The sequence below is a fragment of the Engystomops pustulosus genome, chromosome 11 (assembly GCF_040894005.1).
Source record: "Engystomops pustulosus chromosome 11, aEngPut4.maternal, whole genome shotgun sequence".
In the NCBI taxonomy this organism is placed as follows: Eukaryota; Metazoa; Chordata; class Amphibia; order Anura; family Leptodactylidae; genus Engystomops; species Engystomops pustulosus.
The window spans coordinates 73509358-73524252 of record NC_092421.1 but is presented as its reverse complement, the minus strand read 5'-3'; the positions used below and the strand labels follow the sequence as shown (position 1 = coordinate 73524252).

At 45.6% G+C, this 14895-nt stretch overlaps 1 protein-coding gene and 1 long non-coding RNA gene across 2 annotated transcripts in view; one reads left to right on the top strand and one right to left on the bottom strand.

The window, feature by feature from the left end:
• The window catches only part of ATRNL1 (attractin like 1), a 313371-nt gene that overhangs the window by 9937 nt on the left and 288539 nt on the right, over positions 1–14895 (bottom strand). The window contains exon 28 of the mRNA XM_072130772.1: positions 12047–12161. Coding sequence (XP_071986873.1) covers positions 12047–12161 — 115 coding nt within the window. The remainder of the gene's footprint in view (positions 1–12046; positions 12162–14895) is intronic.
• The window catches only part of LOC140106360 (uncharacterized), a 67844-nt gene that overhangs the window by 38291 nt on the left and 14658 nt on the right, over positions 1–14895 (top strand). The gene's annotated exons all lie outside the window — the stretch shown is intronic.

Below are 14895 nucleotides of genomic sequence, written 5' to 3'. Positions count from 1 at the left end.
TGCTCGATTGGTGGTAGAGGCCTCTTGTCCTTACAGACTCCAGACAGTTTTTTTGCCCCTTTCATGTCTTCAGAGTTTGATGCACCAATACAGAATAACACTTTTCCTGCGACTTTCTCTGCAGGCTGCACGGGATGTTTGGGAGGCGCCGCACTACAAGCCCCAGCAGCCCCATCACGCTGCCGCTGCTCACCGGAGCAAGCAACAGCGCTAGGGGCCACAGGAGCCACCGCCACTGCCCCTGGCACTGGGCCACCCCCCCCTCCCACTGGGGGGCAGCGCACAGTACCAGGACCTGCTGGATCGCCCTCACTGTCCGGCCTTTCGGCCGATGCCTTCCCTGCACCATCCTTGCTACTGCAAACAAGGCTGGTGCTCTGCGCCATGATGGAACGTGGCTTTGCACTCTCCCCGCACCCTGGCACCGAGTCCACTGCAGGATTCGTGCTGGGCTGGGTAACGGGGCCTACACGACAGGCTGACACTGCTGCCTGCCTGGAGGAAACAGGGAGGGGACGAAACACCAGATTCACCTCCTGAGACGCCTTGGTCTTCTTGGGTCTCGTCTTCTTCCTCTTTTGGTCGTCATCCGGCAAATCTTCGCCAAAGGAGAAGTTCTGGAGGTGAACTGGGGACTCAAGCTGACGGATCTGAGCCATTAGCGCCCCTCCCTGGCCGCTGTCATCACTTTCCTCCTCCAGGTTGGCAGAGCCGCAGCCTGATGGTAATGGCGCTTGCTCTGCAGGCAGCCTGTCGTGCGAGGCCTGCTGGTGTTGGTGCAGGCCACCAGACGGACACGGCAGGTCTTCCTCATCCTCCTCATCATCGCCATCATCCGCCTGGACCTGAAGCCCCTTCAGTTTTCTCAGCTTCTCCTGGCGCATATCATCAAACCGGGCGTCGTTTTCTAATTTCTCACGAAACGGACCGCTGTGCTCACGGATTAGATGACGCTTTTCTTCCAGAGCGGTGACCTCGGCTTTTAGTCTGTCTATGGTGTTAAGAAGATCAGACTTTTTCTTTCTCTGTGTAGCCACCCCCGCTAGGGCCACGGTCTCCCTTATCTCCTCCTGGAGCCTCCTCAGCGCTTTTCCAGCTTCCTCGTACTCACGGAGGTGCTCAGCAATCCGGGAGCCATAGATGGAAGCAGACTCCCGGGCCTTAAGATCACCCCATGCTTTTTGCACACCTCCGTGAGCACCCAGCTTTCCAGCTGAACCACCCAGCTTTCCCGCACAGTCACTCAGCTTTCCAGGAGGAGCACTCAGGCTGATGTTACTTGCCTTAATATTCTGTGTTCCGGAGACCTTGCGGCTTCCCTGGGTCTTGGGGGTGGCAGCCGAGGTCACATCGCTGCGTCCTTGGCTCCGGGCAGATCTTCTCACGCCATCAGTTTTGGCCGGTAACTGGATTCTCCTGCCCCCCGCCGGCCTGGTCCGGGAGACAGGAGCCTGGGACTTTCCTGCAGGATTCATCCCACAGAACCCACTCCCTCCCTGGGGAGGAGAGAGCAGGCCTGGGTGGATTGGGTTTGCTCCAGGTGGTGCAGGAGCTCAGCTGAACACAACCACACCCGTCAGCAGTTCACAGCAGAATGATCCAGCACGAACTATTCTGCTGCTGGTGCAGTCACTGTGTACATACATGACATTACTTATCCTGTACTGATCCTGAGTTACATCCTGTATTATACTCCAGAGCTGCACTCACTATTCTGCTACTGGTGTAGTCACTGTGTACATACATGACATTACTTATCCTGTACTGATCCTGAGTTACATCCTGTATTATACTCCAGAGCTGCACTCACTATTCTGCTACTGGTGTAGTCACTGTGTACATACATGACATTACTTATCCTGTACTGATCCGGAGTTACATCCTGTATTATAATCCAGAACTGCACTCACTATTCTGCTGCTGGTGCAGTCACTGTGTACATACATGACATTACTTATCCTGTACTGATCCTGAGTTACATCCTGTATTATACTCCTGGGCTGCACTCACTATTCTGCTGGCTGCTACTTTAAACAGTCAGCAAGCATCCATCCAGTCTTTGTGTATGTTAGTATGAATGAGAAGTTTTGGTTCAGCCCCAGGGCTATTGCTCCAATGCTCTGCACAGCTATGGGTGCGCTATGGTCTTGAGTGCTTGTGGTTGAGCTGCGGATGTTGCTTTCATTATTTCAGGTGACGTAGGAGAGGTAGCGGTCCCTGGAACCCTTGGTGATATAAGTAAGGGAAGGGACTGTCAACCATGTGGATGGTTACAGTGGTACGATATAGTCATGCAGTAGGTCCGGCGCGGCTCCTGAAGTTCGGCACGGTGTATCAGTCGGACCCTTTTGGCGGCAGCGTCACACTGCAACATCACACAACTCTCTTATTTGATTCCCTTTTAATGGAAATGGAATGATTTCAGCCGCCGCTCAGCCCTGAGCAGCACATCACAGAATTACTGAAGTCCAGCAGGAAGCGGCACAATTAAAAAGCCAAATTATAACTCCCTAATAACCTTTAGCAATCCTACATGGCTTATGTGTACACATGGCTGTTCCCCTTATCACCTCTCACAATCAACTGATCTTGTACAAATCCCATTTCCAGGTTTCCTTTTTCACCCCCCTCCCCTTCTGTTTTCTTCCTTTATATAGCGCACACAGATTACGCAGTGCTGCACAGAGTTTGCCAAATCGGTCCCTTTCCCTGTGAGGCTCACAATCTAATCACCTACCAGTATGTTTTGGAGTTTGGTAGGAAACTGGAGGACCCGGAGGAAACCCACGCAAACACAGAGAGAACATATACCTTATATACTCGAGTATAAGCCTAGTTTTTCAGCACAAAAAAATGTGCTGAAAACCCAAACTCGGCTTATACTCGAGTAAAAAATATATAGGTTTTACAAGGTTTTTGTGGTAAAATTAGGGGCCTCGGCTTATACTTGGGTCGGCTTATACTCGAGTATATACGGTAAACTCTTTGCAGATGTTGCAGTGTGGAGGAGAAGGGGCACCATATACAGAAATAGGGGGCCTGTTTGCTCTCTATGTGCTTTGTACTCAAATACTTCATTACTCTCTGTTATCAGGAATTTAGGTGTCTGTATCCCCCCCCCCCCCCCCCCTGTACAATCTCCTACTCTCTGTTATAGTACTAATTCCTCCCTGTCCTCATGCATCTTATATCACTGATCTGTATATGACTGATATAATTTTTGTACGGGTGTCATGTTCCAGTGTACATTGTATTGTATTCATGCTTTTTTTTTGAGGTGTCTAGTTCCTCTAATTTTTTTTTTTGCACATTCCAGTAATAAATGTCTCGCTGCATGAGAGGAGAGAATCACATTATTTGGGCATGAAACACATTAGTTCAGCAGCTCTGCCACCTGCTCTGTGAAGCGAGAGCCAACACCATGGCGTCTGTCTCCCTTATTCCAAGGGAAAGTATAACAACAACTCTATGCCCGATATCTGTTACACATCTTACACGGAACCACTACTAGTACTACAACACAAAGCCAGGAGTCCAACCTCCCTGAGTAACATCCTGTATTATACTCCAGAGCTGCACTCACTATTCTGCTGCTGGTGCAATCACTGTGTACATACATGACATTACTTATCCTGTACTGATCCTGAGTTACATCCTGTATTATACCCCAGAGCTGCACTCACTATTCTGCTGGTGCAGTCACTGTGTACATACATGACATTACTTATCCTGTACTGATCCTGAGTTATATCCTGTATTATACTCCAGAGCTGCACTCACTATTCTGCTGGTGCAGTCACTGTGTACATACATGACATTACTTATCCTGTACTGAACCTGAGTTACATCCTGTATTATACTCCAGAGCTGCACTCACTATTCTGCTGCTGGTGCAGTCACTGTGTACATACATGACATTACTTATCCTGTACTGATCCTGAGTTACATCCTGTATTATACCCCAGAGCTACACTCACTATTCTGCTGCTGGTGCAGTCACTGTGTACATACATGACATTACTTATCCTGTACTGATCCTGAGTTACATCCTGTATTATACTGCAGAGCTGCACTCACTATTCTGCTGCTGGTGCAGTCACTGTGTACATACATGACATTACTTATCCTGTACTGATCCTGAGTTACATCCTGTATTATACCCCAGAGCTGCACTCACTATTCTACTGCTGGTGCAGTCACTGTGTACATACATGACATTACTTATCCTGTACTGATCCTGAGTTACATCCTGTATTATACTCCTGAGCTGCACTCACTATTCTGCTGGTGCAGTCACTGTGTACATACATGACATTACTTATCCTGTACTGATCCTGAGTTATATCCTGTATTATACTCCAGAGCTGCACTCACTATTCAGAAGGCGTCATAGTAGAAGTCTGCCGGCATTCCCATTCAGTTTTTGTAGGGATCCTCTATGAAATATACTTGTATTGTAATTATCCACCGCTGACAGAATGCGGATTACAGCTCTGCAGGAGCAAGTAATGGAACGTGATCTGCTGATTTTCTGGATGACTTGAACATACATCTTGTACTCATACAGAGGGCTCTTTGTTAGAGTCACTGGGAAGGGAGCACAGAGTATTTCAGGGGGATGTTATTGAGGGGTCACATAGTGTTTACTCAATTCATTTCTGAGCACAAGAAGCTTTTCTTATAGTATCAATGATGTCAGGAGACATCACACAGATAGTAAACCGGAGTTGGCATATCTGACATGGGGTCACCTGCACCCAGGTATTACTATTAAGAGCCAGTGGATATAATGTATCGCCTGAACCCGCCCTCAACTAATGTTACTACAATAATGACCCGCGAGGGGTCACTGAACGTTTAATTTTTCGCTTTAGTTGCTGTTGAAATTTAGAGAAAGTAAGTGCTGATAAGGACTACTCGGCGAAGGTTAATTGAAGAATAATTACAGGATCCAGAGCTGCAGAAGACGTTCGTGCGACGGGCACCACCGCCTTTAATTGTTTGTGCAAGTCGCAGGAGATAACAAATAAAAATACTGGTAAATGTGTCCTAATCTAAGCAATGTGCCATATTGGCTGGGAATTGCTTCCATAATTTGGGGACACCACTGGAAACTCTAAAACTGCTATCAACTATATGTCAATGGTGTAGTAATCTGCAGAGTATATCTCTGTGTGTCAGCATGGAGGTACAAGGAACAATGTGGTGCAGATCAGTAGTAATATAAGGGGGTGCAATGTACTGCATGGCGGTAAGCAGTGTAATATTCTGCAGGATTGTTGTGTTTGTCAGATGGCAAAGGGAGAAATGCTCTGCAAAATGCTGGGATGTGGTGTACATGGTAGACATCACTATGTATCCGTCAGGAGGTAGAGAGGTAACGCTCTGCAGATCTCTAGACGGGTCATGAGCTACAACAAATATCATTATGTATCAGGAGGTAGAGGGAGCAATGTTCTGCAGATTTCAGTTGTCAGGGGTGTAATAATCTGCACAAGTAATTTTCCGGTTATCACATAGAATCTGTAGTGGGGGAGGGTGTGTACTGTGCAGAAATTCCCATATGTTATGGGCAGAGGGCCAGATATTCATTACAGGAGATACAGCAGAGCCGAAGTACCCCCCCCCCCCTGTACTAAGGAAGGGAACTCTGGGAGAACTACAAGGCCCAGATTCTGTGAGGATGCGACTCGCATGGATCCGATTGACTGCGACCTCCTGTGGTTTACTGTGAGCGTTTTCCTCCAGTCAATGCAATAAATCCTCTTTGTAATTATCAGATGTAGAATAACACATTCTCATTATTCCCGCAGCGACTCTGTGGGGGCCGGACCCCCACACTAACAGTGCTAAGGCGGGGTTCCCATTGTTGTCTTTAACTTCAGACTGATACATTGTAGCAAAACATCAGGACATGAGAGGACTTGTGCTTGGCTTTCTGTAAACACTGAAACAATTTGCAGCTGTGTGAGCAGGACTAGCTCTATACAGGGCGTGTATGAATGTGTCTGTTCAGTGACAGCAAGCTGAGATCTTTAAAAAGATGATAATTGTAGAGTATGGCTGGATTCACATGCGTATGTATGTATGTGTATGGCTAGACGCATACTGCAATGTATACATTTAAAAACTGACTAAAACTGATGCACTCTTTGATTTAGATGTTTACCTAATTTTTTTCCCACACTTCTGCTTCCTGCACCTTCTGTAGACATTCCTATGTGTTCTTACCAAGATGGAGAATTTTAAGATCCATATTTTGGCATGAAAACCAATGTGACGGATTGATGCCATCAATTTATCGTCCATGGACACCAAAAAAAAAACTATACCTTTTCCAAAAGGACACGGAAAATGCTGTAGTCCCAGGTTTTCACAACAAATGTACAATGTTTGGGCATCTGTCATGTCCATAAACACACATTTAGATGTTATTTTGACAAATAAATGTGATGTGAACCCTGCACAATTTTAACTATTTGTGGTATATTACAGCGACAGGTTAGACTGTGTTCAAATTGGGGCAGATTTACTTACCCGGGCCATTCGCGATCCAGCGGCGCGTTCTCTGCGCTCGATTCGGGTCCGGCCGGGATTCACTAAGGTAGTTCCTCCGCCGTCCACCAGGTGGTGCTGCTGCGCTGAAGAGCATTGGAACGCACTGGAATACACCGAGCCGGGCTGAGTGAAGGTAAGTGCGGCGGTTTTTCTGAATCCGTCGGGTTTTCGTTCGGCCACGCCCCCCCATTTCCGTCGCGTGCATGCCGGCGCCGATGCGACACAATCCGATCGCGTGCGCCAAAATCCCGGGGCAATTCAGGGGAAATCGCCGCAAATCGGAAAAATGTGGGTAATACGTCGGGAAAATGCGAATCATTGTGTTTTGAAACGCAACTGAAGCGGAACAGAGAGGGACTAGGTCCAATCATATATGTGTTTCCACTGAAACTAATGTGTGAACACACCGTTAGGACTGTTTTACATTAGTCCGTGATCATGGAAGTAACGAGTACCGTGCCACTGACTGATCTCTATGGTGGGGATTGAACCGTTGACTGATGTGAAACCCTGTGATCAGAACATCTGGATTGTGATACAATATGGTCTCAGCTACTATCCTATGGATAGTTCATGACTAGTCATGTAGCCAGACCTGCAGCATGTACACCTTCTACTGTAGATCTATAGGAAAGGCAAAATCATCAGCAAATTCTCTGCAAAAAAGATCCACTATATGTGTTGCTTCTAAATTTTAGCAGGGGTTTGCTGCGGGCAGCCCACACCCCTCATATTTGCAGCTTCGTTAATGCAAGGTTTTATTTTCAATTTCTGAAGCTCTCCATTTGAGAATCTTATTTTCCATTGTGGTGCAGGAGATAATGTATAAATCTTATTGTAAGTTTATGACACTGCAGCAATCGGTTTTATACGCCTCGTATAAAGGTGCGCAGAGCTCCCATTGATCCTGCACAATGGTTCACGGCTGTGCCGCCGCTGACTATGTATGTCTATAGGTGGAAGGAAGGAGCCTGCTCCCAGCACATAGAGCATATTACAACTATCATGTAATGACTTATTGAGGCCCGCAGCTCCGTTATCTGCGCCGCCCGGCCTCCTCCACACTCCCCGCCATACAAGTTTATTGCCAACATCTGGAGAGCTGACAACGTCTTTACACGCTTTCAAAAGGCATAAAAAATAAAGTGCACATTTGTCTTCTGAGCCTCATTTCCAATGCAGGTAGCTTTTATGTGACTTATAAAGAAGGAAATAGATAATGGATGAGACTTCGTAGCGCCCCTCACCACCCTCCAGAATAATGTGAGAGGAGATATCATAGACTGTCCCTCTACATTCTCTCACCTGGCAGTCTCTTATTACAACTGTCTATGTGTGATAATGGCATAATGTGTACTGCAATATGACACAGGAAATAAATGTAGGTCTGTATGATAAACAGGTGAGTATCGGTCCCTTAAATGCCCTGCCCCCAAGATAATACATCAGAGGAGAGCAGAAATTATAGTTACTGTGACCTCTCACACCTAACCCCTTACTTTCCTTAATCTTATGTCTGGTAAGTATTACATCTACACTGTTACTGGTATTTGATGGGAAGAAAAAGTTTAGTAACATTTACCCTCTTCAATATTCATGCTCTGCAGGTGGGGAGCCTAAAGAGGATAACTCTCTAAGGTGTTTCTCCATACGTAGAAAAAACCCTAAAAAGACTTGGCCACGTTGCTGCAGCATGATATCCTTCTTCAGGATGACATTGCTCTGAAGTATGTGGATTGGTCCTCTGAGCTTTGCAGGGAGGAGTTTCAAAATCTAACCTTCAAGGCTCTGCGGGGGAGGGGGGGGGGGGGTTCAAAAATCTAACCTTGAAGGCTCTGCAGGGGGGGGGGGGGGGAAGTTTCAAAAATCTAACCTTGAAGGCTCTGCAGGGGAGGAGCTTCATACATCTAACCTTCAAGGCTCTGCAGGGGAGGAGTTTCAGAATCTAACCTTCAAGGCGCTGCAGGGGAGGAATCAATGTTGTTCACTTTTTAGTTGTACAAATGTCCTAAGACGATATATATGTTACAAGAAGCCTGCTGCATGTTAAATACTCCCCTCAGCTTTGCAGGGGTAGGGCTTAAGAGGGCAGGGTGCTTATCTCAGGGTACAAGGTTCAATGTTCCTTGAAGTGATGTCACTTATCTCATAGATTGACTGATGACTTCAGTGAAATGTCACAAATTCTACCTTGATTGGACTCCCTGTGACTCTATTTGGCCCTAGCAGCCAAGTGATGCTCTCCTCTGCGGAGCTCAGATTGTCTATTATTCGCTAACTCCTCATCATCAGCGTGAAATGAGAAGCCGGGGCTCAGGTGCACGATCCTGCAGGGAAGCAGCTGGGCGGAGGATGATGGGATAGAACGCGGCTGCCGTTCCTCCGATAATAATTAGGCATTCGGCAAGGTGATTAATTGGAGAGGGCTGTCACTATTTCATGCATGTTTTTTGGGATGTGGCGGCGCCATAATCGCCGGCTACAAGGAACGGCGTGTAATCACAGAATAGACGCTCCCAGATGATACCACAGACAGGACAATGAATGGGCAGAGTCATGTCTAATATCTACATTCACAAGGACAGTTCAAGGTCATGAGAGTGTCATCGTCCTGTAATGAATGTGGCTAAAAGGTCATTGATATCTGAATCCAGGTGATGGCAAATATGCCATATGCCTAAAATGAAAAAAATAGTTAAGGCTATATGACTGTTCAGGGCTCCAGACCCCAGGATCAGCAGCCTCCTTGGCCACTGCTCCCCTACATAGACTCCAGAATTGTCTGTGCTGTCCTGCTCTGGTCAGCCAATGCAGAAAGTGGGGCCAGCACTAAACAAGAGGGGGATGCTGGGAGATTTCAGCCTGTAGGTCTGAAACCAACTGCAACCATTCCTGTCAGCTTGGCCAATCACTGGTTGCAGAGGGTCCCCACAGGATTTAATGTGTGTTTCCTCTGCATATGCCAATACCATTTTTTCTTCACCACGTTAACCTAAGATCTAAAGGGTCCGTCTTATTACTCAAACATCTGGAGGACCCCTGGCAGGCTGTGGCGCGACCTGACATAGCCAGCGGCTCCGGTGCACAGATCTCTGAATATCTGGGGAGGTGAAGTGTCACTCCTCTGTACCAGAGTCTGCTCCATTGTCACAGGTTTTTCTTCTTTGCCCCTTTAAACCTGCTGATGTTTACATTGTGTTTAGCACTGTGACAGCTCCGAGACATTGGGGGCTCCAAAATCCCTAACCCGTCACATTGGAATAAACTCCTGCATTATTCCCTTTGAAATCACAAATCCGCCGAGTGCGATCTCTAAGACGGCAGAGCCACTTCTGTCACTAAATCAGGTGAGTAGGGGGCGTACATAGCCCCAGCTGATCCTACTGACACCACTTAACGGTTAAAGGGCTGGTACACCGGTCCTCAGGATATGCAACTACCTAATAGACCTTAACATCATTTTTAAGATCCCTGCTCGCTATGACTGAATGGAATCAGCAGTGATGACAAGATAGTGTCGGGTACTGTCCCAATGTGTAATCATACATTGGTGTATGCTGTTAGTGCAAGGAGTGCTGTAGCTTCTCCAAATGTACTGAGGATGTGTCCTCACACTGCTGTGCTCTTTGCCACCAAGTGTTATACATTGTCTTTGAGTAATCAGACCTTGGTGCATCTTGTTAGTAGCAGCACCATACTCCCAGTGCTATCCTATAATGTAAAGCCGCATTTTATAGTCCTGCTTCCTGCTCCTATAAAGGTAGGCTCACTTATCTCTTAATGGCAGGGGTCGGGAACCTTTTGGTTTGGGAGCCAGATGTAGCAACATTTGGCTCGCAAGCAAATCTTTACTTAAATAGTGGTTGCTGCTGTGTGCATCTAGGACACACACATCACTAGATGGAGGCATCGATGTTACCGCTGCCTGTGTCCTTTGTGCGTCCCAGGCGCTGTGTTCATTGTTGCTTGGGTGACGGTGCTTCGTTCAAAGAGAGGAGTGGGCCCTGGCATGGGGAGCCGGCAGCTGGGGGAGTATTAAATTTCTTTCTCTGTGGCTAACTATCTACTGGGGGGCATATTGTACGGCTTTCACAGAATTACATTGTTTAAAAAGTGGCGTTCATGGCTCTCGGTGGACTGGTGGGGAGGTCAACATAGTTCTTCTGATGGAAGGCCAGGTAGCGATAATATGAGCAGTATTGTGGTCCCTTTGTTCTGTGGGACCTCATGTACAGGCTGTTGTGATAGGGCAGGGGTTCAGCAGAGGCATGGATCCCCAAGAGGAGGAAAGGGCAGCAGCCTTTCTATGGAATAAGTGGCCCGGTTTATAGAATAATTGCAGATTACAAGTCACCAGTCGTCATGTACCTGGAAATTAGTGTGTAAAGATCAGAGCGCAGAGCGGTGCCCCCCTCCGCTCCTGGCCATGACCTTCCCCCGTACATCTCATGTGTTTTCAGTTAGTTAAATTGTGTTCAATAGCAGAGTCATTATAAGTGCAGGCGGCTGGTGCAGCGCAAATGGAAGGTCACTGCAAGCCAACGTACACCGAAGAGAGGAAAAGGGAGAACCAGAATCAGAAAATTAGAAGCTAGGAACGGGGGTGCCAGAACTGGAGCCATCACTACCAGGAATATCACGATATGGTTCATTGTTTACTGTTTTCAGACATTTCATGCTGAGCTGAGTCTGAATATTGGGCGGGGAAATACAATCTATTACTCTCTGTTATCAGCCATTTCATCTTGGGAGAGACTACTGTGCAGGGGGGAATACAATCTGTTATCTCTCTGGCCTGTGCCCCCTGGAGAGTTTGGAAAGATATATTGACGTCACAACTAGCCAGGAGATGATGGACTGGATTCTTCCCCTTTACATGTACAGATTCTGATCATGCTGCAAACTTGCAACAATGTATCTTATGAGTTCTTTAACACTGTAGAGATGTATTTCCTGTTCTCTTGAGCTTAAAGGGGTTTTCCCACGAAGACAAGTTAGGCCCTTACCGATCTCCATCAGCTCCATAGAGATTAATGGAGCAGAACGGCGAGGGGTCGGGCAGACTGAGAACAACCCCACTGATCAGCAAGTTAGGCCCTATCCCATGGAAAGGGCCTAACTTGTCTTTGTGGGAAAACCCCTTAAATGGGCTTTTTTTTGGTTTTTACGTTATTGTGATGGGCATGAAAATTTCTCTGACATTCTTTAAATTTATGAATCTGTGAGATTTATCAAAGTATCTTAGTTTTGAATGGCAACCAATCAGAGCTCCACTTTAATTTTCCCACAGCAGATTACAAAAGCTGAGCTCTGATTTGTTGGATCAATGAGGCCCCTATATGTATATTTTCTTCACCATATTCCAGGCCTCTGTTTAACTTTGGTGACTGGGAATAATTATGTACGTAGCTAGTCCTGCTGTCACAGCGGAGGGGCTGATACACTGTAGAGAGTTGGTCCAGGACACTTCCTCTATATGGGGACACACCTGATTGTCCTGGTGGAGGAACTCCGGCCAGTCCTCTTGGCAGACAGAGAAAAACGGTAAGGACAGCCGCCTTGTTACCGCAGCACGGCTCTATGGCGATTGGCTTTGGCACACCCTGAAAGAAACAAAGAAGCAGGTTATACATGTACATGATGGTTATATAGAGATTGATTGGTATATAACCTACATACAGGCCAAATAAAGTCACTGCAGTGTGATTCAAAGGAACACTAGAAAACATACAAACTGAAAAGCATAACATTTAAACCAAATGTAAAGTCATTAATTTTAAGTCCCAAAATAAATTAAAAGCAATGTAGAATGGAACGGGGGAGAGGAACGTATATCGCTCTATGCTGATGATATGTTGATTTATATGGGAGATACAAATAGTTAACTCCCACAGTTAATGTCAATTATCAAGGAATTTGGCCTATATTCGGGGCTTATCTGTCCTGATGTCCTGATGCCATTGGCAAAGGAGCATAATATAAATGTCCCGATAGAAGTACCACTGCAAATGCTAAACAAATTCAAATATCTTGGGGTAGTTATAACCCCAGACCCGAAGGAATATATTAAGAGCAACCTTGAACCACTACTAGCCAAATCTGCCGATTAAATTAAGGTTTGGTGTAAACTCCCATTGTCTCCAATCGGAAGGGGTAACATTGTCAAAATGGTGTTAATGCCTCAACTACTCTACATACTACATAATTCCCCGATATGGATATCACAAAAATACTTCCATAGAATCCGTGGGCTATTCAGGAGGTTAGTGTGGAAGGGAAAACAGGCCAGAATTAGCTTAGACATTTTACAAAGGGGGAAGGCGGATGGAGGTTTGGCTATACCAAACCCCTGGCTATATTTTATAGTGGCACAAATGCAACACTTCCAAAGCTGGGGGGTAGAGGCAGAAGGAGAGCAAGCGCACTCAGCCATTAAACTGATTAGTTTATGGTCACAACACTCAATACCAGTACATGCCTTAGAGGGCGGGTTTGGAGGGGGGGGAGTAAGTAATAAGCCAACAATATTACTTATGTCTAAAGTGTGGTCTAAAGCCAAGGACATTTTAGGAATTCTCAAATACACCTCGGAAACTCCTATCTGGCGTAACCCAGCTCTTCCAGAAATTTTTCGCCTAGAAGGCTTTACCCCATGGGAAATGAAAGGGGTAAGGACTTTACAACATATTTACTCTGAAGGTAATTGCAGGACATTTGAACAAATACAAAGTGACTTTCAGTTGCCACATGCATGCTTTTATCAGTATTTACAGCTTAGACATGCTCTCGAAACACAGATTAGGGGGGAGACGATAATATTGAATAGGATATTGAAGGCAAAATCCACTAAGGGCCTCATTTCTTACTCCTACACTATATTGTTCAATGACTCTATGAAAGATGTGCCCTTAAAGTGTAGGGCAAAATGGGAAGGAGAAGTGGGTCCTATTGAGGATGAACAGTGGACAGAGGCTTTGGAACTAATTCCTACTCTCTCTCCTAGCGAAGCTCGTAGGATGTCTCACCTCTTATTATTGCATAGAGCCTATAAATCCCCCCAACTGCTGTATCGTATAGGGATTAGATCCACCTCAGACTGTCCAAGGTGTGCCATAGAGGATGCGGGAATACTGCATATGATGTGGGACTGTAGAGAATTGGAAAATTTCTGGAAGTCTATTTTGGAGTCAGTACGTAAAGTCCTTTCCATAAATATAGAAGCAAGCCCTCTGGCATGTTTATTAGGAGTTTTAAGGGTTGATAACATGACAGAACCAAATAACATCGCAATTCAGCGCTCCTTATACCAAGCCAGGAAGGTCATAGCCGCTCACAGGATAAGGCCTCGGCCACCAGACAAGAGGGAATTCATAAATCGTCTGAATACGATCAGACGATTGGAATATAGTGTATATGCAAAACGAAACTGCATTCCAAAATTTGAGAAGATATGGGGCAAGTGGATGGACACACCAGGTTTGTCATCGGCATCCCTGTTAAGTTTAAGGGCAAGTTTGGAGTATCAGCTATCTTTGGTGAAATAGGCAACGGAGGTTCCATTGGTAGTCAGAATAGTTGGAAACAAGGGTGCTGGAGGGGGAGCTGGCTCATAGGGGAGGGGGGGGGGGGTTTGGGGTAGGGTAGAGAGGGACATATATTGTTATATTTATTTGTGCAATCTGGATAGTATTGTAATCATTACCAAAATATAGTATAAAATCTGGAATATTCTTGATGTCATTACCTGGCTGTACTATATATGTGTAATACTGAAGATGCCTGTTAATGTTTATATTTGATGCAATATATATTTCTCTTATTGTTATACTTGTTGGGTTTGTAAAAGGGGGGAAAAAACACAAAAACTTTCAATAAAAAAATATTTGATTTAAAAAAAAAAAAAGCAATGCAGAATCATGTCATGTGAAGACAAATAAAAAACGTTGGTTGGACAAGATTCCTCCCACCAGATGTAAATGAATGTCCAGCAGCAATGTATACATAGTAACAGAAGAGATGCCATGTAAAGATTCTTAAGGTTCAGCCCCAAAAGGATGTTTTTTTCGATTGGCCATTAATAAAACAAGACATGTTCTGGATATAATCTGGGTTTCCTAAAATATAAGATCATCTACTAAAGTGACTCAAGTAACCGGGCTCTATATAAAATTGAATGGGGGACCCAAGAGAAATCATATGTTGCTAATTTAGGGGGGCTGTATCTATATTGCTATGCGGGGGGGAGGGATGTTGTGGATTCCCTGCTATTAGTTGGGGGTTGTAGGTTAATTTCTAAATAGCTGGGTGCAGTGTGTTTGAAGTGCAATGTTGAGGTTT